This window comes from Narcine bancroftii, chromosome 1, assembly GCF_036971445.1.
Source record: "Narcine bancroftii isolate sNarBan1 chromosome 1, sNarBan1.hap1, whole genome shotgun sequence".
NCBI lineage: Eukaryota > Metazoa > Chordata > Chondrichthyes > Torpediniformes > Narcinidae > Narcine > Narcine bancroftii.
Window position 1 is genome coordinate 418,673,407 of NC_091469.1, and position 24,854 is coordinate 418,698,260.

Here is a 24,854-nt window from a genome sequence, read left to right on the forward strand (position 1 = left end):
TGCCTGTGATGTCGCAGGCCAAGTTAACAACACTTTGGAACTTTTTTCTTGTCCTGAGAGTTGGCGCCTCTATACCAGTCAGTATCCAACCAGCTAGAATGCTCTCTGCGGGATGTGGTACACCTGTAGAAGTTTTCAAGAGTCTTTGATTACATACCTAATCTCCTCAAAATACCTCACAGGGTATAGCTACTGGCAAGTCTTCTTCATGATTGCATAAACATGGAAGCTCTAGGACAGATCCTCAGAGATGTTGTCACCTTGATCCTTTCCACTACTGAGCCTTCGATGAAGACTGGGTCATGTATACCCTGACGTCCTCATGAAGCACAATCATCTCCTTGGTTTTGCTAATATGGACTGCAAGGTTGTTGGCATGACATCACTCTATGACAGGGGTGTCAAACTCAAATTCACGTAGTGCCAAAATTAAAAACTTGGACTAATTCGACGGCCAAACTAAATATTTATTGAAAATTTTCAACAGCATCTGCATGTTTTCTCTTCTTTCAACATATGTAATGTTAAACTTTAGGATATAACTTTAGGAGGATAATGTTACAGGTCAGGAGTAGGTAGCTCAAGTTCACTCTTTGCTTGACCTGAGGGAAACATATTTGGTCCCTGTGGAGATGTAGTCAGCATTCACAGGCTGTGTCCATTTTGGCCTGCATCAGGACTCAGCATTTCCTGCTCACTCCTCAGGCTCTAGGCCTCTATTCACCCTCGACCCACCATCCCTCTACCTGACCAGTCCTTTACCCAACCTCTACTCACCCCTCACTCCACTCGCTCTGCCTCTACCCACCCCATCCTATACACGCCCCTCTACTGCCTCTCCCCTCAACCTATTCCTCCCTCTACCCGTCTCTCACCCTCTAATCACCCCTCCCCTACTCACCCTGCCCCTCGCCTTTTACCTCTTCGCTATCCACCCCTCCTTCTACTCATCCCTCCCTCTAACTGCCCCTCGCACCACCATAACTTCCCCTGCCCATTACTCCTCACCTACACCCTCTGCCCACCCCGGTTTACCCACCCACTCAGGCCCAGCGCACTGCCGATCAGTCTTTGTGGAACAGCGGGGGCCGTGTGCAGCCTGCCATGTCCGTCGCGCCGACAGGAAATCACAGGCGCTCGCCAATCCGCCGCACCGCTCGACAGGTGGGAGAAGTGACTGGTTGTGCGGGGAGCCTTCCAACTGGCTTGCCGGCTGATGACATTGACAGACTTCTCGTGTTACAATTTTGTTTTCCCTGTTCTCAAAGTTTGCACGGTCAACCTGCAACACTCTTGCTCCCTCCGCGTCCCGTGGATCTGATGCCTGGGTGTTGTTAGGATTCCCAGCAGAAGGTTTGTGGAATTTTACCATTCTGGATTCCTTTTTGAGAATATTCTGGCCATCTTTTAAGGGGGGTGGTTTTAGGGGGGAGGGGATAGTTAGGGGGTGGGGAAGGATGTGCAATGAAGGGGGAGGATGGTGGGGGTGACATTACCAAAAAACAGCGTCAGCTCTCGCTGCAGGGCGGGTCACCTCTAATACATTTTTTAAATGATCTTGCGGGCCAAATATAATTAGGGCCAGAGTTTGACATGTGTGCTCTATGAGCTGATCTATCTCCCTCCTGTACACTTCCTCATTGCCCTTTGTGATTCTGCTGACAACTGTAGTGTCATCAGAAAATTGTGCCTGGCCACACAGTCGAGGGTGTATAATAAGTAGAGCAGTGGCCTAAGCACGTATCCTTGAGGTGCACCTGTGTTGATAATCAATAAGGAAGAGACGTTGTTTCCAATTCATACTGACCATGGTCTTCTGATGAGGACATCAAGGATCCAGTTGAGGAAGTGGGCACAGAGCCCCAGAGTTTGTAGCTTCATGACCTAGGGATGACTGAGGGAATAATGGTATTGAAGGCTGAGCTGTAGTCAATGAAGAGCAGACGTATGTATGAATCATTGTTTTTGAGGTGATCCAGAGCTGAATGGAGAGCCAGCGATATTGTGTCTTCGCTCCAGAGAAAAGTCCGAGCTCTGCCCATCTTGCTTCATAAGACATTTTCTAATCCAGGCAACATCCTGGTATATCTCCTCTGTACCCTCTCTATAGCTTCCATATTATTCCGAAAATAAGGTGGCCAGAACTGAACATGATACTGTAATTATGGTCTCACCAGAGATTTGTAATGTTGAAACATGACCTCTCGACTCTTGAACTCAATTCCCCTATTAATGAAGCCCAACATCCCATTGGCGTTCTTAAATATCCTACCTACCTGCATGGCAATCTTGAGGAATAGATGGATTTGGATCCCAAGGTCCCTCTGTTCCTCCACACTGTTAAGTATCCGATCACTAACCCTGTACTCAGCCTTCTGGTTTGACCTTCCAAAATGCATCACCTGGCACTTATCCGGATTTAACTCCATCTGCTATTTTTCTGATCAACTCTGCATCCTGTAAATTTGTAAAATATGACAACCTTCAACATTATCCACAACTCCTCTAACCTTCTTATCATCCACAAATTTATTGACCCATCCTTCTGCTTCTTCATCTAGGTTATTTATAAAAATCACAAAGAGTAGGGGTACCAGACCGACTAGTCACTGATCTCCAGGCAAAATACTTTGCAGCCATTACTACTCTCTACTTTCTACATGCAAGCCAATTTTTAATCCACCCAGCCAACATTCAAGGTTTTTGTATTATTTCTCAGCCTTAAAGACTCAAATCTACTTTTAATTGTCAGCTTAGTAATGCAAAGTATTTAAAATGTTTTAATTTAATATTTTATATTTAGACATACAACATGGTAACAGGCGTTTTCGGCTCGTGAGCACTGCAGCACAATTACACCCATTAACCTAAAATCCCAGGTATGTTTTGAATGGCAGAAGGAAACCAGAGCTCCTGGGGAAAACCCACATATACATGAGGAGAATGTACGAACACCTTACAGAAAGCACAGGATTCAAACACTGGTCCAGATCGCTAGTGCTGTAATGGCATCATAGGCATATCTAGGGTATGGCAGCTAGGGCACATGCCCTGGGCGCCACTTGCAGACGGGCACCACTGTCCTCACCTTGCCCACTCCATATCCATAACCCAACAATGAATCTCCATCCCAGGAGTGCAGTGCTGCCAGGGCTAACTTGAGCACCCTGGAGCACTGCTCTGGCACCTCACCAGGCCACTTCAGGGCCGCTCCGCCATCTTGCTCAATGCGGGATCAATAGGCAAAATGGCTGTCTTCCTTACCCATAATCCCTCACACAGCTGAAACTGTTCTGCCAGTGACCTCTGAGAAAGTGCCCAATACACACGCAGCCGATCTTCAAATCTACCCCAATTGTGCGTGGAAACCACCTAACTGCCACCTTTATGTACAATTTTTTTTTTAAGTGGGGGGGGCACAATCTCAGTGCTTGCCATAGGTGCTATTTTACATAGATACACCATAGCATTGTGCTAATGGTTATGTCAACTGTGCCTTATCAGCAACTATTAAGCAATACTCACCTACACTGGTGACTGTTTTGGATCTTGCCAAGGCTCCTAATCCTGTGAAAGTCTTGCCCAATGATAATCAGAGAGTGTAGTTCAGAGATGTGAGTGATTACTCTTGTCATTCACACCATTTGACCAAGTGTGGAATTGGATTCCTGGTAAAACTGAACTCAATGAGCATAAAGAGAATGACACTCCAATGGTTGGAGCTATACATCACACGGGAGGGGTAGTGGGGGTGGTGGGGGAATTGTAATTGTTGGAGGTCAGTCATTCTGGCTCCAGATCATTATTCACGAGTTCCTCAGAGTACTATCCTATGTCCAATTATGTCTAGATACTCATTGCATAATAGGTGAGAAATGAAGATACAATAGCTCAACAATATTCAATTCTATTTGCAATCCTAAACAAATGAAGTATCCAATGCCTGAAGTAAGATTTAAATTCTGGCATGGACTAATTAGTAGAAATCAACATTTCTGCTACAAAGTGGCAGACAATAACTATTGAGAGTCCAAGCATTGCCAGTGCTGCATTCTCCCAACATTAACATCTTGGAGATATCACCTTTGATCAGAACTGCAACAGGACCAGAAGTACTTGGCTACTTGAAAAGATTAGAGGCTGGGTATCCTTTAAGGAGTGACTTGAAACCTAATATCGCAAAGATTTTTCTCAAGATAAAAGTCATGTCAAGAGGTGACTAAAGAAATTTATTTATGGTTGTGGATTTTAGTTTGATAGATCCCTCAAGGTAGGCTCATTCAGAAGGTCATGATCCATGCAACCTTGGCTGCTTGTATTCTGAATTAGCTTGCTTGCAGAAGGCAGACAGGGTAGTAGATGGAATGTAACTAGTGGAATTTCACGGGGATCTGTTCTGGGACCCCCCCTACCCCTCTCTTTGTGATTTTATAAATTACTTGGAAAAAAAGAAGGAACGGTGGTCAGTAAGTTTTCAGGTGGCACAAAAGTTGGAGGTGTTGTGGATAGTGTAGAACAGCCATTCTCAATGGGGATCATACCCTCGGTGACCACAACATGTTTAAGAGGGGGCACAGACTGAAATCATAAAAAAAATTATGTTTTTTCATGTGGTTGGTATGAGAGAAGTACAGAAGAAACCAACTAAATAAATGCTTCACAGAGAAGGGGACAGATAAACTTTGAGCAGAGTCCAAAGAAAGCCATAGCCAAAATAAGGTTGAGAATGGCTGGTGTAGAAGGTTGTTGTAGGTTAAAATAGGACAAAGACAAGATCCAGAGTTGGGTGGAAAAATGGCAGATGGAGTTCAATCCTGATAACTGTGAAGTGATGCCAATTGGACAGTCCAAATTAAAGGTGGAGTACATGGATAAAGGCAGGATTTTTAACAGTATGGAGGATCAGATGGATCTTAGGGTGGTTAAGAAGGTGCATGGTGTGTTGGCCTTCATTAGTTGGAGATTGAGTTCAAGTGCCCTGAGGTAAAGTTACAGTTCGATAAGTATTAACTCACATTTGGAATATTGCTTTCAGTTCTGGTCAAGTTCAGGTTTATTATCATCTGACTATACAGACACAACCTGGCAAAACAGCTTTTTTCCAGACCAAAGATCCAAAAACAAATTTTTTTTTTAGCGCTGACATGACATCACAGTTGAAGAAACTCACCACCTGACTTGCCTATGTGGGACTCTCTTGCTCTGTTGGCACCAGTTTGGTAGCAATAAAGATCTGTGGTACAAAACAAAACCTTTGCTTCTGGCTGGGAAGATATCAAATGGAACTGGGTCCAAATCTTCAGCATCGGCTGCAGGCCGGAGTCAACGACGGCAACTCAATTCACAACATCGAGTGTAGTGCCATTCGGATCAAAGAATTGCCTCGGGCTCCCAGGCAGGAGCGGGGACCATAGTCGGGGTCCGGCAGCAGTGGGGAGGTGTCGGGGATCGGCAGTAGAAAAAGACAAAAACTATTGTTAATGAGGCAGATGACACTGGAGGAAATATTTTTAAAAGCCCTCGATGAAAATTTTTAGTGTCTCGTGCTGCATTTATCTTCATTTGTCAACAGAGATCAAGTTTTTAAGTGCTAAACATTATACATGTGAATTTTCCACTTGTCACATCATGTCGATACTCAAAAAGCCTGCCGCTGTTTGTTGCTGCTATTTAACCACTGATGCAGGTATTCTGCTGATGCTACTGTGCTACTTAGTTCCATTCTTCCAAAATCTGGAAAAAAAAATCCGAAAACATTTGGTCCCTTGCATTTCAGATACTGGGTACTGTACTGTAGTAAGATTCATTTTGATATCAACACTGCTCTTTGCAATCTCCCAATCCAAACAATCACTCCCTTCTGCCCAACAGTATCTTCAAGAACATCTTCTTTCTTTATTGGAGGAATATAAAACTGGTATCACAATTTTTTTCATTACGCGGTTTATTTGCTTAAGTTTCTGACATAAGCCATAAATTCTGATATTGGGCTGAGAGAGTCTACCTGGAAATAGGCCCCACCTTTGTTTCTGGAGAAAATACAGTGCCAGTTATCCTTACTAAATAAAGGAAAAGTTAAAGTATATGAAAGTAACAAAAATGACCAGAGTTAAAACCCTGAATTTATTAGATTGCACTTAATTCAAATTAGGCCTTGCACTTGTTTCTGGAACAATTTTGCCATTGGGAATTCTTAAATCTTCCATAAGATCTTATTTGCCTGTCAGAAGGTAAAATACAGCCAGCCACAACAGCAATTGCAAGTACAATAATATGAAGCAGGTAACAGTGAGTGGTCAGCAGTATTTTGCCAAAACTTAAGCAAAATATGATAATGTAAAATATATACTTACCTAAAAATGCTAGTTAATCCATCTAGCATTATTCACAGATACAGTAAAATTGATAGATTTTTTTTATTTTTAATGTAATTTTATAAAATATTAAAAAAATCAGGTAGAAAATTAACAATTAATAATAAAAATGCAGATGCATACTAATATCAAAGAATACTTCAAAAATATAGATGTATGCATAGGGATGGCATCTATGCAAAATAGCACCTATGGCAGGGGTGGCCAATGCGTCAGAATAAACGGTGACAAGGAGGTCTCACGAGGGATGGCCTTGGTGGCTGCCATGTTGTATTTGGTGTTGTATAATTGGGAGTGAATGATAGGACGAGGAAGGAGGATGGATGCACCGGTTGTGGAAGAAACAGGTTCCTTAAATGTCTGGAGCAAAGCCACTTAAAGATACTAAGATACCCATGTAACCTGAGAGTATTGAAAGCTCACAAAATGGCAATGTTTTGCTCTCAAAGCATATTCAAAAATAATTTAAGTTTCTAGGTTACGGATAACAAAGTGAGTCTGGAAAATATGCAGTTGAATTATTAAGATGACATGTTTAAAATAATATTCCCAAATTAGAAGCTGTTTTCTGATGCTGCTGTTCTTTTGGGGTTAGTCTACATTGACACTTGCTATATATAAATAGAGAGGTTTAAAGCTAGCTCCGAAGGATTTCAAAGTGGTTCTGGGGGACATTTTTCACATGAATGTTGGTTATATATGAAACAAACTATCAGCAGAAGTAGTGGAACCAGGAAAAATAAAAGACAGTTGGATAGGTTCGTGGATAGAAATAATTTAGAGTAATATGGGCCATTGTTCAAAAAGGAAACTTGGTCAGTATGTACATGTTGGTCTGAATGGCCTATTTCCATGTTGTGTAGCTCCATAACTATAATTCAAAGATGATAATTGTTAATAAATAGCAGGAGTAATGTGTAAAAAAAAGTTATTACAGATAACTCACCTTTAATCACTCTGAAAGATGTCAATTTTTTTAGGTGCCAGTAGATAACTGTGGGAATTACAATACTGGTACCTACACAAACCTACCTCATCCCAACCTTTGCACTTCTTTAACTGCATTTTCCTCTGTCACATGATATTTTACACAACCTGCTGTACATAAGAATGGATTAATTTATGGATACCATGCAAAACCAGGTTTTTTTTTACTGTATCTCAGTAGACATGACAATAATGAACAATTCAAACAATTGCAAAAATAATTCTCATTTTCCATGAGAAGAAAGGTGATTTGAATAAAGCTGAGGTTGGAAGTGAACTGCATTCATTATTCAGACAGAACATGTAGACTGTCTGCACAGCTATGCTGTTGCCAACAAGAATTTTTATTTTGCTGTATATCATTAAAAGATAAAACTAGTCTCCTTTGACCTGGTGAGCAATTCAGATCAATTTCTGCCAGAAGTAGCTGGCCTCCCTTGGAGAACTATAATTGATAAACCACACATGCAGATCCAGTCACTGCAGGGATCAAAGTCCGCATAATTTCCATCATCTTCACCAGATTTCTTCCCCTCCCTTCCAATTTCAGCATTTTGAAAGGACCCTTCCACCAATATTCTCTCTCTATCTACTAACCACTCACTTTCCCCCTTTTCGCACCACTTTCCCATGAAAGTGCAGGATATTTAAAATCTACTTTTTTTTTAACCTTGTCCCGGCCCACTATTGCAATCAGTCCTTCCAGTAGTAACAGTACTTTTTTGCTCTTCTTCCCTTCTAAATAATTATTTTATGTTTCATGAACATTCTGTAACATATCTGGAAATGTACATAAAATGATTTTGTTCAAGAACAGAATTTTTGTTTTACATTATGAATGCAACATTACACAATAGTTAGAAGTTTACAACTGGTTCACGACTATTCTGATGTACATTAGGATTACAAACATCCTCGATAAAGCATAAAGTATTCACTTAACCTGATAGCTGGTATCTTCATGAATAACAATTAAATATTGAAGGAAATTTTGCTATAATAACTAATTTTTTCATTGAGTACTGTAGCTTGCTGCGCCCAGAGCTATCGGCTGATGATTTTTCCAGACAACCCGCTGAAATAACAATACAATAAGCATTACAGAAAATGTTAGCGTAGCGGTCAGCACAACGCTCTTACAGCACCACCAAATCCAGTGCAGTCCACTGAAAATTAACATGCATCCTCATAACTCTGGCATTCAATGTTGTTCAAGGCTTGGAAAATGTCAATTTTTTAATATAATTTTAATTTCATTTTGTTTTCTAATCCTTTCTTCATCTCTTAACATTCTCCGGTGTCTGGTTCAACATTGAATTCACCCACTCAGGTTGACCTTCTCATTGATAAAATAATTATGTCTTACACTGTTTTAATTGAACTTTTTTCTCTGTAGCACTGCAGTCTGCATTTTGGTTTACCTGTTAACTTTCCTGGGTAGCTTGCAAAACAAAGTTTTCAACTGTATCTCGGTACAATGTATGTGACAATGAACAATTCAATGAATTTTCTTTGAAGGCCTTGCATTGTGTACTTCTGAAGTCTTTAGTCAGATTGGTTTGGGGTGATACAAGTCCCAGATATCTGATTGCCACCTTTCTGAGGTAGTTGACTTGCACTTCTAGTAATTTGCTATTAACACCTAAAATCCAATTAATTGGAGGTAAATCTTGTTACCAGTGGAGGCCACTGCATCAAATTCTGAGACATTATTTCCATACAATAATTACAGTAAAGGAATGGAGCTATTATAAAAGATCAGTCTGATTTTAAATTAGACATAATGGTTCTAAAAACAGTAAAAACCTTGGTATCCGGCACATTAGGGATGTTAGATGGAGGAAAAATGTATCTTCCTGTTGGTTGAGACTTACTCTTATAACTACCAGTAACTAATACACCTGCATTAAGAATAAACAGTTTAAAAGACAAAAGACAGAAACACTATACTATTACTTACACTGAACAAACTTCACTTGTATGAATATATTCTGTGAACTTTAAAGCATTTTACTTTGTTTTCAGTCATATTTTTGAAAACAATTAAACGTCACTGTATCTGCAGGTCTCCCCCCACCCCCCCCCCCACCCCCCCCACCCCACCTCAATGGATCTGCCGAAAGATGAACAATAACATTATATATTTTATATTCTTCTTCTTTGGCTTGGCTTCGCATACGAAGATTTATGGAGGGGTAATGTCCACGTCAGCTGCAGGCTCGTTTGTGGCTGACAAGTCCAATGCGGGACAGACAGGCACGGTTGCAGCAGTTGCAAGGGAAAATTGGTTGGTTGGGGTTGGGTGTTGGGTTTTTCCTCCTTTGTCTTTTGTCAGTGAGGTGGGCTCTGCGGTCTCCTTCAAAGGAGGTTGCTGCCCGCCGAACTGTGAGGCGCCAAGATGCACGGTTTGAGGCAATATCAGCCCACTGGCGGTGGTCAATGTGGCAGGCACCAAGAGATTTCTTTAGGCAGTCCTTGTACCTCTTCTTTGGTGCACCTCTGTCACGGTGGCCAGTGGAGAGCTCGCCATATAACACGATCTTGGGAAGGCGATGGTCCTCCATTCTGGAGACGTGACCTACCCAGCGCAGTTGGATCTTCAGCAGCGTGGATTCGATGCTGTCGGCCTCTGCCATCTAGAGTACTTCGATGTTAGGGATGAAGTCGCTCCAATGAATGTTGAGGATGGAGCGGAGACAACGCTGGTGGAAGCGTTCTAGGAGCCGTAGGTGATGCCGGTAGAGGACCCATGATTCGGAGCTGAACAGAAGTGTGGGTATGACAATGGTTCTGTATACGCCAATCTTTGTGAGGTTTTTCAGTTGGTTGTTTTTCCAGACTCTTTTGTGTAGTCTTCCAAAGGCCACCCCACAAAATTTACAGATAAAGTCTCTGACTGGGGTGACTCTTACTAAACAGGAACAGGAGACACTTTAAAAGAGTTACTCCAACGGTGAGAGGCATCAACCAGCTTTTCATCCTGAGCAATTTTACCTAAACTTTATTAACCAGCTGCTATGAGCAAAGCACTTCTGCTGGCTGAATATTTGCTCCCATCTTCACCAAAGGTTTGTGTGTTACTTCAGAGAACATTTACTTTTATAATTTTAAACATGTAGTTTTACCTATAATCTTATTATTTATTCATTATTTTCCTCCTTTTTTTTTCCAGTTGCTTGAGACTGCCAGTTGCTTGAATGCCAAGGGTTTTACTGTTTAAACCCAAGAGTATTTTACTTTGATGGTAGTTTGTTTTGGTTCCTTTTTTTTTTGCTGATAGATACTTACGATTCAGATGCAAATCATCCTTTTATAAATTATTTTCTTTTGTTTATTTATTATTTCACTGTGAACTACTACAATAACAATATATACATTCATCATTAAAATATACACAGTGACATTTTTCTCCTTTTTCCTACCACCCTCCCTATCCCATAACATAAAGTAAAAGAAAAATATGAAAAATAAATAAACAATAATCGTATCGTCTTAAATTTTAAGTATTTGTTGATTATTATTATCTATTAATTCCTTTTACAATAGACAATTTATTTTTTAGAGAAATGGATAGAAAAGGAATTAAAAGAATAAAAGATTGCTTTTTGGGAAATAATTTATTAAGATTTGAACAGTTAAAAGACAAATACAGAATATCACATAGCACAATATTTTCATACTATCAGTTAAAAACTTATTTAGAAGAAAAACTGGAAACAAGCTTAAGATTACGTGAAAATAGCTACTATGAATACTTACTTACAGACACAGCGATAGTGAAAAAAATTATTTCAAATATGTACAGAAAATTGCAATACAAGGAAAATGACAAAACAGTGTACAAACCTAAACAAGGTTGGGAAAAAGATTTAAAAATATGAATAAACAACAAAACACAGGAGAAATTATGCACAGGAACCATGAATAATACAATAAATACTCGATTTCATATGATACAATATAATTGGCTGCATAGATTATATGTGACACCACAAAAGTTTTTTTTTTAAATTGGAATCCAACCATGTCAGACAGATGTTTCTGTTATAAACAAGAAATTGAAAAAAATATTACTTGCAATTTGGACATGTACAAAAGTAAAAAAATTTGGGGAAATTTCAACTTAATATTAAATAAAATTACATAAAATAAGATACCAAAAGATCCAGAAATCTTCCTGTTAAAACAACATAAAAGACAAAGAATTAGGCCTAATTCTCAAAAAAACTCAAAAAAGATTTACTATGATTGTACTCGCAGCAGCAAAAGAATGCATAATGACAACTTGGAAACGGAAGCAACCTTAAAAATACAACAATGGTGAGGGAAATGTTTGTATGTACTTTGGTTGATATGGTTCACAGTGTGAAAAATAAAAAAAAATTTAAAAAAATACAACAATGGTACATAGAAATGGACAAGTGTATTCCATCAGAAAAAATTACCTACAATCTAAAAGATAAATATACTTTATTTGAACAAATTTGGAAACCATACAAAGAGTATACTAGAAACCACCAATTTCAAACCTCCACCCTTTTACAAATTCTTGACACACAAGAAAACAGGAGACTATACCTGCAGGTTTTTATCATCAGCTGATCAACAGCAAATTGATTCTCAGAATCAATAGTATTTGTAAATGTCTAATAGCATTTATAAGGAGTACATTTTTATTTTTGCAGCTTTGTTGCAAAATGTTTTCAACTGAATTGCTGGATTTCTTTCAGGGTGCTGTGATAACGCCCACAATGGACCACACCATGTCCATGCAGCCAGCCAGTATGATGGGACCCTTGACACAGCAGATGAATCACCTGTCACTGGGCACAGCAGGAACAGTGAGTACTCAATATGTCAAGCAGCTTCAACTTGAAATGTTTTATCTTAAACATAACATGCCAACAATCTTAATTTGATGAATATTATGAGAAATGGTGCTACACAGAAATAACATTCCAGGGAGAAGTTTATTAATTACTGTAAAGGCACAAAAATAAAATTACGGATGCTAAAATCTTAAGCAAATATTGAGAAGCTGGAGGGTCTCAGTGGATCAGACATCATCAATGGAGAGAAATGGACAATCTAGGTTTGAGGTGAAACACAAAATCTGTTGATGATGCTGTGATTGTTATAAAAACACACAGACATGGTGGGTGAACTCAGCTTGTCCTGCAGTGTCCATAGGAGCTAACGATATATTACTGACGCTTTGGGCCTGAGCCCTTCATTCAACGAATAAGCAAAGAACAGGAAGGCATCAGAATAAAAACTGAAAACTGGATGAGGGAGGATTCCTGACTAACAAAAGATATTAATTGGAAGGTGTTAAAAGGTGTTCATCTAGGTTTGAGTTTAGGATTATTTTTCCAGTTTATGAACTATATTTTGCTCTAGGTATTAATGGTTACATTGATATTATGATTAGTCTCAATTTTTCCTCACCGTGCGATATGTCTGTGATAGTACAGATCTATCACCAATGTATATAGTGTATATAGTTACAGTATCTAGACTGTGCTTACAGCGATTGGTTGAGAGCTTAGCCATGCCTACTGTCTGGGCCTTAAAGGGCTGTGTCCCTAGCCAGGTCGGATCATTCTGGACTGGTCGGCCACCTGTGAAGAGCTCCTGTCTTTTGCTAATAAAAGCTTTGGTTTGGATCAACAAGTCTTTGATTCTTTTGACGAGCTCTACAATGGCCAACAAGCAGAACAAGCTAAGATCCAACTTAACGTAACATTAATTCAAAAGAGCACCTTTTAACATAAATGAATGTCTCAGGATACTTCAGAGAGCTATTACAATTGTGGCCAAAAGGTTAAATTTTAGATTTTTAAAATATTTTTATTAATTTTAATTAGAAAGCAGTAAAAAACATAAAAATACAAAATGCAATTGTGGAGTGTTCTGTATAAATAACAGATTAAATTTTTAAAAATGAAGATATAGAAATCATAAGACATAATCCACAATTCATAAACATATTAATAATTTTATTCCAATTAAAGAGAAATCCAAACCCCATTCCTACTTTATCAATGTAGTATGATAATAAGCATACTGAATACTTCAAATGAAAACAGAGAGAAAAAAAGTCAAGCATTATATTATATTAAAGACTACGAAAATGACTCATAAGTGCTCCCCACAGCACTTGAAATCTTATTCCTGAATTATTAATTGAATAATGAACAAATCTTTTCTAAGTTTAAACATGACAATGTCTCTCAGCCACTGAGCTTGAGTGGGCAGGGCAGCATCCTTCCATCGAAGTAATATCACTCGCCTAGCAAAAAGAGAAGCAAAGGATAGTGTTTGACATTTAACTGAAGTCAAAAGAACATAATCTCTTCCCATTGTTCTATAAAGAGCATCCAAAGGATTTGATTCTAAATTTATGTTAAGAATTAAAGATAAAGTATGGAAAATATTTCTCCAGTATTTTTTCAGACTAGGTCAAGTCCAGAACATATGAATTAAAGAAGCTTCCCCTCTCTTACATCTATCTCTGCAAGAATTTATATCCGAATAAAAATGAGATAATTTAGCTTTGGACATTTGCGCACTATGTACAACTTTAAATTGTAGTAAACAATGATGAGCACATAATGATGAGTTATTGACCAAGTTAAAAAAAATTAAATCCCAAACTTCATCTGGTATTGAAAGTTTTATTCCTGTTCCCAGGCATTTTTAAATTTTAAATAACAGGGCCTGTCATAAATATATGAACTTATCATAAATAATAGATATTAAACTTTACAAGAGCGTTGCAAACTTAAAAAAAATCATCCACAAAGGTCACATTAGAGTTCCAGAGAAATCAGAAATATGAGATTGAAGGAAATACATAATTTGCAAATAACTAAAGAAATGAGTATTGGGTAAATTAAATTTTTCAGAGAGTTGTTCAAATGACACAAAGCTGTTATCCTAAGAGATAGTCATGTAAAGAATGTTGGAAAATATGATGGGATAAAATAGGACTCCCATATTCTTACAGAATGCTTAACAATAGGATTATCAATTAACTTTGTTGAAAGAAGTGGAAGTTATGATCAAGTTGGTACTAAATTGGAAATAATTTTAGCATGATTCAGTTTCATTACTTACCCACAATGGACGGTGACCAAAATGTAAGGAAACGTATATTGACCGCCCAAAAATAAAATGGAGGTAATGCCATACCTCCATTTCTTTTAGATTTTTGCAGATGTACTTTATTTAAGCAAAGGTTTTTAACCCTTCTATATATAGAAAATATAGTTGATTTGAGCGAATCAAAAAATGAGTTAGGATAAAAATTGGTATTGTTTGAAAAAGATAAAAATTTGGGTAAAATATTCATTTTAATGGAATTAATATAGCCAACCAAAGATATAAACAAAGGTTATATTGTGTTAAAGACTTTTACACTTGCTTTAACAAAGGAGCAGTGTGAAGAGAGCATGGCCTGGGTGGTGAAGTTCCTTGATGATTGAGGCTGCTTTCTTGAGACACCACCTCTTGTAGATGTCCTTAATGGAGTGAAGACTAATAGCCATGAAGGCAACTCTCTGTAGCCTTTTCCTGCCCTGTCATACCAGACAGTCAGAATGCTCTCCGCGGTATGCCTGACAAGGCAAGAGTTTTTGGTGACATCTCCTCAAACTCCTCACAAAGTGTAGCTGCTGCCAGCCTTCTTCATGATTGCATCAACATAATGACTGCAAGTTGTATGTTGACCAGACCAAGAAAATAATGCATATTGTATCATCATAGAGCATTGGTGAGCTCAAGGGGTGGGGGGGGGGGTGGGGGGGTGGTGGGTTAAAATAATCAAGAAGAAAAGTTTCATGGAGTATTCCCACTGTCCACAACAACTTGACACTGAGCCTACAAAGGAGTCATTATCTATGTTTTTGCTCATTGCTGTAGATTTTAAAAAGGATCTGAAAGAGAGAAAGCAGATTGATGCTAACAAAGAATTTAGTGAGGAAATTCCCTATCTTAGGGCCAAGACATTGCCGTGGAGATGATCTTAAGGAATAGATGGAGGGGCAAGAGTAAGAGCGGACTGCAGTTTTTTGATAAGTTGGAGAAGATTACAGAGGGATCCAACCTGGTTGGCAAATAAAGTGTTGAGTGAATTGAACCTGACAGCAGAGTTTTGAATTTGATCAAACTTTTTTTTTGGTGGAGGTGGAAGGTGGATTGAGACATTGAGTCTGAAAGTACAGTAAGAGACTGGATGAGGGATATGCAGCAAATGAGTTGAAGCATGGATGAAGACAGCTGATTTTACAAAAAGCAAATATAAAAGAGGGAGGTCTGGCTGATGCATGGAGATTTTGTGGTTCCTGAAGTTGTTCATGATTGGACGCGCCAATGGGTTCATTAGCAAAATGTGTTGGCTATTGTTTGCTTTGAGTGTGAGTAGTAGAAGAATAATGGTGGAGCTGTGGGTATGCATGAGTGAATGGGTTACTGGGAAATTATGGAAAGTCAGCACAGACTTCCTTGAGTGAAATCCCATCCTTCTTTGTCATGATGCCATATGAACAGCAGAATTATCTAATTATATGAGATAACTGATCAACAAAAAGAAAATGGCATGAATGAAATTAAACTGATTAATTATTGTATTGTGAGCATCAAGTTCAGATTTATACATGGCAATGCATACATCTCTGACAATAACATTCTTTTTCTATCATAGCACTGGCAGTTGACTCTCTTTTCAGAGAGTTGTTTTAAGTAATTTCAACAAGATGGTCAGACAATCCTACAGTAGTGAATTCACAACCTGGTTTGTGATAGAACCACAGTGAAAACAGGGTTAAACAACTCTTTTAAAAGGTGGTTAACTATTCTGAAATTCTACCTGATTTTATATGGACCTGGAACACTCATGAAAGGGGTAATTAGTGTTCTCTAATTGGGGTATTTTTGATGGTAAATTTTTCTTTTTAAAATTAAAACACTAATTAATATATGAACATCTGTGATTTTAGCTATCAATTTAACTCAAACTTGATGTATTTTTGTGTTGTAAATAAATACCTTGGCCTTTCTCTGGAGACGAATATATTAAGCCACACAGGTCATCTTATTGGCTCCACCATATTGGAAGTGTTTGTGATTTTCCCCTGCTCACCACCTGAGATGTAGAGAAAACAGAATCAAGTTCAAGTCTATTGTCACATATGCCAAAGGTGCAGTGATAGAGAATTTTTTGCAAGCAGAGCAGTAAACATTTCACACAGACAAATAAGACAGGACAAAAGTGCAGAGTTAGAGAGAGAGAGATCAATTGGTTTAGAGAAACAACATAAATTTGACTGGAGTCTGATAATGGTGAGAAAAACATGTCTTTGAATCTGGCGGTATGTGATCGCATACTCGTAAAGTTTCTACCTCCCAGGAGCAGGATGAAGAAAGTGCCTCAGAGGTGGGATGAGTCTTTTAGTAAGTTAGCTGTTTTTCCAAGGCAGCAGTTGTTCATGGCATCGAAGGAGTGGAGGGCAAGTTTTATGTGATGGCCTGAGCCACATTCACAACCATTTGCAGTTTCTTGTGACCTTGGGTGGAGCAGTTTCCATATCATTCAGTGTAGAGGCGATTCGGAAATAAAGGTGACATTGAAAATTTTTTCAGAAGCCTGTAATTATGAACTGCAATACAAAAACATGCTGGAGAAACTCAGCAGGGCACACAGTCAACGTTTTGGGCGTGAACCCTTGAGAATTTATTATTTGCTCAGGTCAGTGATAAATGGAGTTGAGCATTACCAGTTGAAGAATGACATTGCTGGCATATTTCAGCAATGATTATGGCATAGGGTTGATGTGTTCACTTGCTGCTGAGGGAGTAACTCTATTTACAGAACTTCTGGTCCTAAAACAACCAGGGTCATTCAGATCCTCATCTAGTAATGATGTTTCTAACTCTGCTCCTTGCCTCAAAATGTCCATGTCCACACTGTTCCTCATTCACAAATGGGATAAGAGATTAAAAAAGGAGCAAAAGCAGGTCATTAGGCCCTTCAATTACAAACACAATGCTAGAAAAACTTAGCAGGTCAAACAGTGTCCTTTACATAGCAAAGATAAAAGTACATAAGCCTTTCATTAGGTATGGAAAAATGTTGACAGGCATCTGAATAAAAAGGTGGGGGGGCATGGGGGAGGAGCACAGTCCCAAAGGCAGGAGGTGATAGTTGGAGAAGGGAGGCAGGGCACAGCAGCAAGCAAGGGGAGGAGGGATGGCTGGGAGAATAGGGATGGAAGGGGGTGGAGAGCTGAGGGAAAAGAAAGTGGGTTAGCAGAAACTGGAGAAGTCAATGTTAATGCCATTTGGCCCTTTACCATTCAACACAATCATGCCTACATCTCTCTCCCCTTCTTAAATATATTCATCAAGTTAGTCTCCACAGACCTTTGTGGTAAAGAATCAGAATTTATTATCATGAACAAAGTCATGAAATTTGTTGTTTTGCAACAGCATCACAGTGTAAGCATTTATATAAACCAATCTTACAACAATAAATAAAAACAGTACATGAAAAGTCAAGGTAAAGTTCGTAGATCATTCAGGAATCTGATGGCAGTGGGGAAGAAGGTGTCCTTGTGCCACTGAGTGCTCGTCTTTAGCCTCCTGTACCTTTTTCCTGATGGTAACAGAGTGGCCTGGGTGGTGATATTCCTTGAGGATAAAGGCTGCTTTCTTAAGACACCACCTCTTGTAGGTGTCCTCGATCGAGTGCAGTCTGGTGCCCATGATGTTGCAGGCCATGTTAGTAACCCTATGAAGTTTTTTTTTTCTTATCCTGAGCATTGGCACCTCCGTACCAGTAATGCAGCCAGCCAGGATGCTCTCCACGGTCCACCTGTAGAAGTTTTCGAGAGACTTCTGTGACATACCAAATCTCCTCAAACACCTCAAAAAGTATAGCTGTAGGAGAACCTTCTTCATGATTGCATCAACATGGATTCTCCAGGACATATCCTCAAAGATGTTGACAGCCAGGAATTTAAAGTTCTTGATCATCTCCACTACTGAGCCTTCAATGAGGATTGGATTGTGTTCCCCTGACATCCACAATCTTCTCCTTGGTTTTGCTAACAATGAGTGTAAGGTGGTTGTTGTTGTTGTGCCCCCACTCAATGAGCTGATTTATCTCCATCCTGTACACTTCCACATTGCAGTTCATGATTCTGCTGACAACTGTGTTGTCATTGGCAAATTTGTAGATGGCATTGGAATTAAGCTTGGCCACACAGTCTTGGGTGTATAATGAATAGAGAGTGGACTAAGCACATATCCTTGAGGTGCATCTGTGATGATAATCAGTAAGGAGGAGATGTTTTTATCAACTTGTACTGACTATAATCTTCTGATGAGGAAGTCAAGGATCCTGTTGCAGAGGCCCAGGGTTTGGAGTTTCTTGACCAGCACTGAGGGAATAATAGTGTTGAATGCTCAGCTGTAGTCTTTAAAGAGCAGCTTTATGTATGAGTTGCTGTTTTTGAGGTGATCCAGAGCTGAGTGGAGAGCCAGCAATATTGCATCTGCTGTGGAGTGATTGTGATGATAGGCAAATTGCAGTGAGTCTCGTCCTTTGCTTAGGAACATGTTGATTCTGGCCATGACCAACCTCTCAAAACATTTTATCACAGTAGAAGTTAATGCTACTGGGCCATAGTCATTGAGGCAGCTCACACGGCTCTTCTTGGGCACCAGGATGGTTGATGCACTTTTGAAGCTGGTGGAATCCTGTGACTGCAGCAATGAGAGGTTTAAAATGTCCTTGAGCACTCCAGCTGGTTGGCTGGCACAGATTTTTAGTACCCTACCAGGTTCGCTGTCAGGGCCAGATGCCTCATGAGGGTTCACCCTCTTGAATGATGTTTAGCCTCAGAGACAGATATCACAGGGTCCTCAGCCTTTTCAGAGATTCTAGTAGGTACTGTTGGGTTCTCCTTCTCAAAGCAGGCATAGAAGGTGTTCAGCTCATCGGGGAATGAAGCATTACAGCTATCTATGGTGTTCGCCTTCGCTTTATAGGCTGTAATGGCCTACGCTCCCTGCCATAGCTGGCAGTTCTGTCTCCAGCTTCCTCTGAAATTGCCACTTTGCTTTAGAGATAGCACTTCCTGCAGAAGGCTTGGACTTCTTGTAGAGATCTGGATCCCCAGCCTTAAACAACCTTGATCTCACCCTCAGCAGGTTGCAAATCCTCTGATTCATCCAAGGCTTCTGGTTGGGGACACCCAGCACATGCACGTGGGTGCATACTCGTCCACACAAGTCTTGATGAAGTCATTGACACATATTTCATATTCATTCAAGTCTAAGGATAAGTTCTTGAACATGATCCAGTCCACCGATTCAAAGCAGTCCTGCAGATGTCTTGCAGAGATTTCTAGTTCTAGATACAACCATGCATCCATCTTGTCAAACTCTGTCCATATCAATGAAATGTCCTCTCATTCTTCTAAACTCTGGTCCACTCAGGCCTAATCCACTCATTTTGGTGAAAATGTTGCCTTCCCCTCTGGAAAGTGTATACTTTATTAAAACTGACAATATGGCACATGCTCCATCTGCTAAGGTCTCACTGAGACTCAATTATAATCATAGAATGAGCATGTCCACTCTGCTAATAGTTGATGATCCATTATTGCAATGATGAGGTTGCTCTTCTCAGAATCCAGCAATTAGAATATTAGAGAAGCCTAGCTTTGTGTCAAACAATAGCCATGCACCTGTGAATTATAAATGTACTCTATGAGAATAAATGGGGTTGAATTCAAGTGGGAGCCATTTCCAGCTATGATCCAAACCCTTTTCCAACCAGTGCACCTTCTAAATCTAAAGGGAGGTTAATACCAAATTACAGAGCAGGCATATGGTCTATGGAAAAGTTTGGAAGATTATCTTTAAATCTGTCTTCCCAAAAAAATAAGGTAGAATGCATGTACGTGTGGTTAGCTGAAGAGTTGCTCTGTGTGACAAATGAAGTGAAATATCTACATTGGACTCTGGTCATACTCACACAATGTCATTTTGGCACTATTTCTTAGAATCACAAGACACAGAAACACTGTGGACTTATTTCCTAAAATGCTTAATTGCTTTGGTCTGAGTGCTGAAAGGAATCTACCGGCCAACCATTTCTCTCACCTATGCAAATTTTAGTTGATTCTGAAAATTTGAAATTAATGGACAACTGGTTGTATCATTTACATTTTCACTAATCTTTCTGAAACTGATATTTTTACATCTACATTTCCATGTGAACAGGTATTTCACATTTTAGTAATTAACAGTTTTATCGGGGCAGTGTGACTAGTCAACCCAATATGCAAATATTTTCATAATTATCATTTCCTTCTTGTCTCCATTAATATTCTTTAATTCTGTTAGGGTGAGATTTTATTTGGATGAGCCAGCAAGAATAATATGATGCATCTCATTTCCAATTATTATGCCGATCTAACATTAATGAATGTGGCACTGCCACAGTCCTGTTCACACAAGTAAGCACGCCCTTTTACTTTTTCTCATTTCTCATTTGTGAAATGGAAGCTGCGCCATTTCATTACAAAATCCAATCCATCAGAGACTGCATTTTGGTGATAGATCCCTGGAAATGTAGACACAGATATCCCAGCAGTGTGTATTATGGGATTGTGAACATGTCGTTGACTAAATAGGATGGCAATTGCTCAGTGGATGGGATGAGAGAGACAGCAGCGCAGGGCAATAGGCCAGCCAACCATCATGTGGCCAAATATTGCTAACATTGAGATGACTTTTGATTTTTTTTAAAACCGTTAAGCTATACAAAGGAAGGATCGATGTAAAAGTAATTATTTCTATAGCACTCAAAATAGTTTAAATAAAAAGATGGTCACAATTTTTTTTTAATGTTGGTTTATTTTTGAGGTTTAGCAGAACCATTCAATAAAAACCCAACTGGTCCATTTACACCAGTTTTCTCCGGGTTCCCCTGCTGAAGATTGGGCAAGTAATCTGAGGAATCCCACAGAAATTCAAAGTTGAGGTTATATTGAATGAAATATTTATATTCGCCAAGGTTATAACTGGCAATTGAAGACAGTGTTGAACATAATCAAATTGCTCCAAATCTGGATAGGAAGATGTTAATTCTGCTTCAAGATCAGAAGTAACTGTTGTTTACATGCTGTGAGTTGAGTTGTTGTGAGTTATATCCTATGCAGGATCTCGACCATCTCTCTGCTTCCACATATGCTTCCTGACCCGTTGAGTTCCTTCAACTGTTTACTTTCTTCATTGGTTAAGAGATAAAGAGCTGGGAATCCATGGGAGGCCACTGATTCCAGGTGTTAATCCTAGTTCATTGCCAAACAGGTTCCCCGACAACCATAAGGCTTTTTGAAGTGCAAATGAGCAGTTCAATTTAAGGTTCAAGCAAGGGCTGTCCTATTTTTATCTGGCTCGCTGACATGCAATGACAATATTCCATCTTCCATCCTCCTCTCAGAAAGTAGTTCAGAACACAAAAAGTGATTATATATCTGCACTCCCATGATAACTGACTCAAAAAAGATTCCCAACCTGAAAAATTGACTGACAATTTGTCTTCATGGATGAACGACTGACTCCCTCTAGCTTCTCATTGTGTGTTCTTATTTACTGACTTAACTGATCTCTCTGAGAGCAGCAGTAATCCACAGTTATTAGCCTCAATATTGTTGCACTAGTAATCCTGGTTCAAGGCAAAAGATGGATGAGATTGACTTGACTGCATTAGACAGCAAAATAGCTTGCAAACACTTCTGAATGACTTAATGAAGAACTGTCACTTCAATGAAGTAGTGTACCACCTTTAAAACTAAGTAATAGGAGGAGAAAATCTAATTATGTCCCTGAAAGCAATAATAAAGAACCGCATAAACAGAAATAAAATTTCTCTAATTTTGCTTGAAGGTTGCAGCCCCATCCATAATCTGGGAATTTAGGTTACTGATGAAAGTTGAGACTTTCAGTGATAGAGGATATTTAGAACTTGAACTACAAGTTCCATGTACTTTATAATTCAATGAACAAATATGGTAATTTATAAAGCAGAGCTCCATATTCTTTCAGCATTTTCTCCTGGTCTTGTTTTGACTTACTGATCAAGCAGAGGGACCATTAGTTTGAGAGGCAACGTTGGGCTGCATTTTTGATGTTGTGTTGTGCAACTTACAAAGTTCTTAAGTAATTTAAGTTTGGGCATTAGACAAATTTAGATTCTCACCTCCTAATATGGAAGCCAGGGATATGCATTTTGTGAGGGGTTTAAAGATTGGAACTGCATGCCAGCAGTCACTGAACAGGACACAATATACAAAACTGGATTGGCATTATTAAGCAAAGCAAATTATATCTTTTCACAGTCAGGATACATCATTTTCACTATGTCCTTTCAATTCCTTTCTCAGATCTTATCATTGTTCGTATGATACTTTTACATTGTCCAAATGCTATGACCAGTAACCTAGAATTATTTTTGATTGATTTCTTCTCAGTATAGTGTCCATTAAAGGTCTAAAGCCAAAATTAGAGTGCATACTTATTTTGCTATATGTAATAAAATAAATCATACCTGTTACTTTTAGAACTCTGCAGAAATCCATTATTTGGAACTCCCACTTTTTTTCCACTCACCAGCTTGGTTAGCAAACATTTTTCTTGGGTTCAGCCCAGCAGAAATGCTCTCCAATCCTGAATGTCAAAGGGAAAAATACCAGACTTGAAAATAATGCAGAGTTTTCCAATCTTAAATGCAGTAGAAAAGATTTTGAACTGATTGAGCTAGTCACCTGAGTGCCTCTGAGCGAGTTTCAGATCCAAAATGGCAGAGTCCTCAAAGTTGAAACATAAAGATTAAATGGCTTGGCCTAGAATTTTCTCAAACCTTATCATGTCAACCATTTACTGTATCAGACATAATTGAATCAGCCATTTAGGAAGGAAAGGTTTTTCCTCACATATTGCGAGAAGTGTCGGTAAGACTGTCACAGCACTGCACTTGTTCAGAATCCTCAATGATTTACATGTTAGATGTGCAGATGATCCGATAATGGAAACATTGGACTTTTGAGATACACTATTGGTCCACAATTTTCTTCACAATTTTTCTTATTTTCTTTCGCTGCCTGACCTATTTAATATTAACGATATTAAATGTACATTTTGAAGGGTGGGAGGAAACCAGAGCACCAGAGGAAACCACACAGACATGTGTGAATGTACAAACTCCTGACAGACAGTGCCAGTTTGAACCCAGGACGCTGGCGCTGTCACAGTGTTGTGCTAACCGTTATGTTAACTGTGCCACCCGATGTAAGAATCCTCTGCATATTTTATTTAATATCGTTAAGTAACTTGTTTTCTTGCCAAATTGAGAGTTAATAATGAATCTGCTTTTTACTGATTTATGCTTTTCTCAGTGCTAATATTTATCACAAGTTTTTAAGACAATATTGAAACAATAACTTCAAATGAAAATTAAAATAAATATAAGTTTGCCAATAATCCATGGAAATAATTGCAAAACTTTAAGTTTGTTTAACGTGAATTTGCTGGCTTGTCATCTACACAGCAATTGCAACAGAGAGACCCACTTAAGGAAAATCCAGTGAGATTACATCTCCCGATACTGTGTTATCAAAGCCCTTCTCGCCCCTACCATCTTGGTGAAATTTCACACTGATTCAAAACACCAAGGTATTTTTACTTCCAAAAGAATTTTACTAGTGGTTAGTTGTTCACCTGAGAACAAATGTTAAGAGAAAATTTGAGAGAGGAGTACAATATTGCATCTGGTTTATAAGGTTTCGAAGGAAGCTGTTCCAATTAGCATGTGGTTCAAGAACTAGGGTCAACAAGAGATTCAGCAGAAATCCAAGGAATTTTTACATAATATAAAATTGGTTGTGGTGTGAAATTCACTGCATGAAAAGGTTGTTAAAACAGAAGGGAGGCGAAAGAGGTTGCAGGTACTAGAATCTAAAACAGAACATGGGAAGAATTCAGTGGCTCAAGCAGTATTTGTGAAGTGCAAGTTAATGCTTCAGATCAAGAGCCTGTGTTAGGAATGATGGGGCACAGGAAAGATGACCAGTATATAGCAGTATGTAGGGAGGTGCGATAAGGCTGGTAGGCAGCAGGTGGAACCAGAGAGCGAGGGGATGGAAGGGACAAAGAAAGAAATATTTGTGTGTGAGAGAGAGAGAGGAAACAAGTATGAGCACGTTGGGGGGCGGTTCACCTGAAATTAGAGCATTCAATATTTACACTTTCAATGTCAGATGACCCATACCCCCAAGTACTCTTCTTGCACACACACTTACCTATACACAACGTTCTTTCCCCTTTAACAGCCTGAATAAAAGTACAGGGAGCAGCACCAATCACTACAGTTGGCCTTTTTCAATCTTATTTTTGGAGCCTTTGACTCTATCAGTCACACTC

The 24,854-nt window shown here is 39.0% G+C and overlaps 1 protein-coding gene across 9 annotated transcripts in view; it reads left to right on the forward strand.

The window, feature by feature from the left end:
- LOC138751586 (RNA-binding motif, single-stranded-interacting protein 3) overlaps window positions 1–24,854 on the forward strand; it is a 1,523,265-nt gene that overhangs the window by 1,475,820 nt on the left and 22,591 nt on the right. For all 9 annotated transcript variants that reach the window (XM_069914047.1, XM_069914050.1, XM_069914051.1 and 6 more), the window contains one exon: window positions 12,092–12,202. In XM_069914047.1, the coding sequence (XP_069770148.1) occupies window positions 12,092–12,202 (111 nt within the window). The remainder of the gene's footprint in view (window positions 1–12,091; window positions 12,203–24,854) is intronic.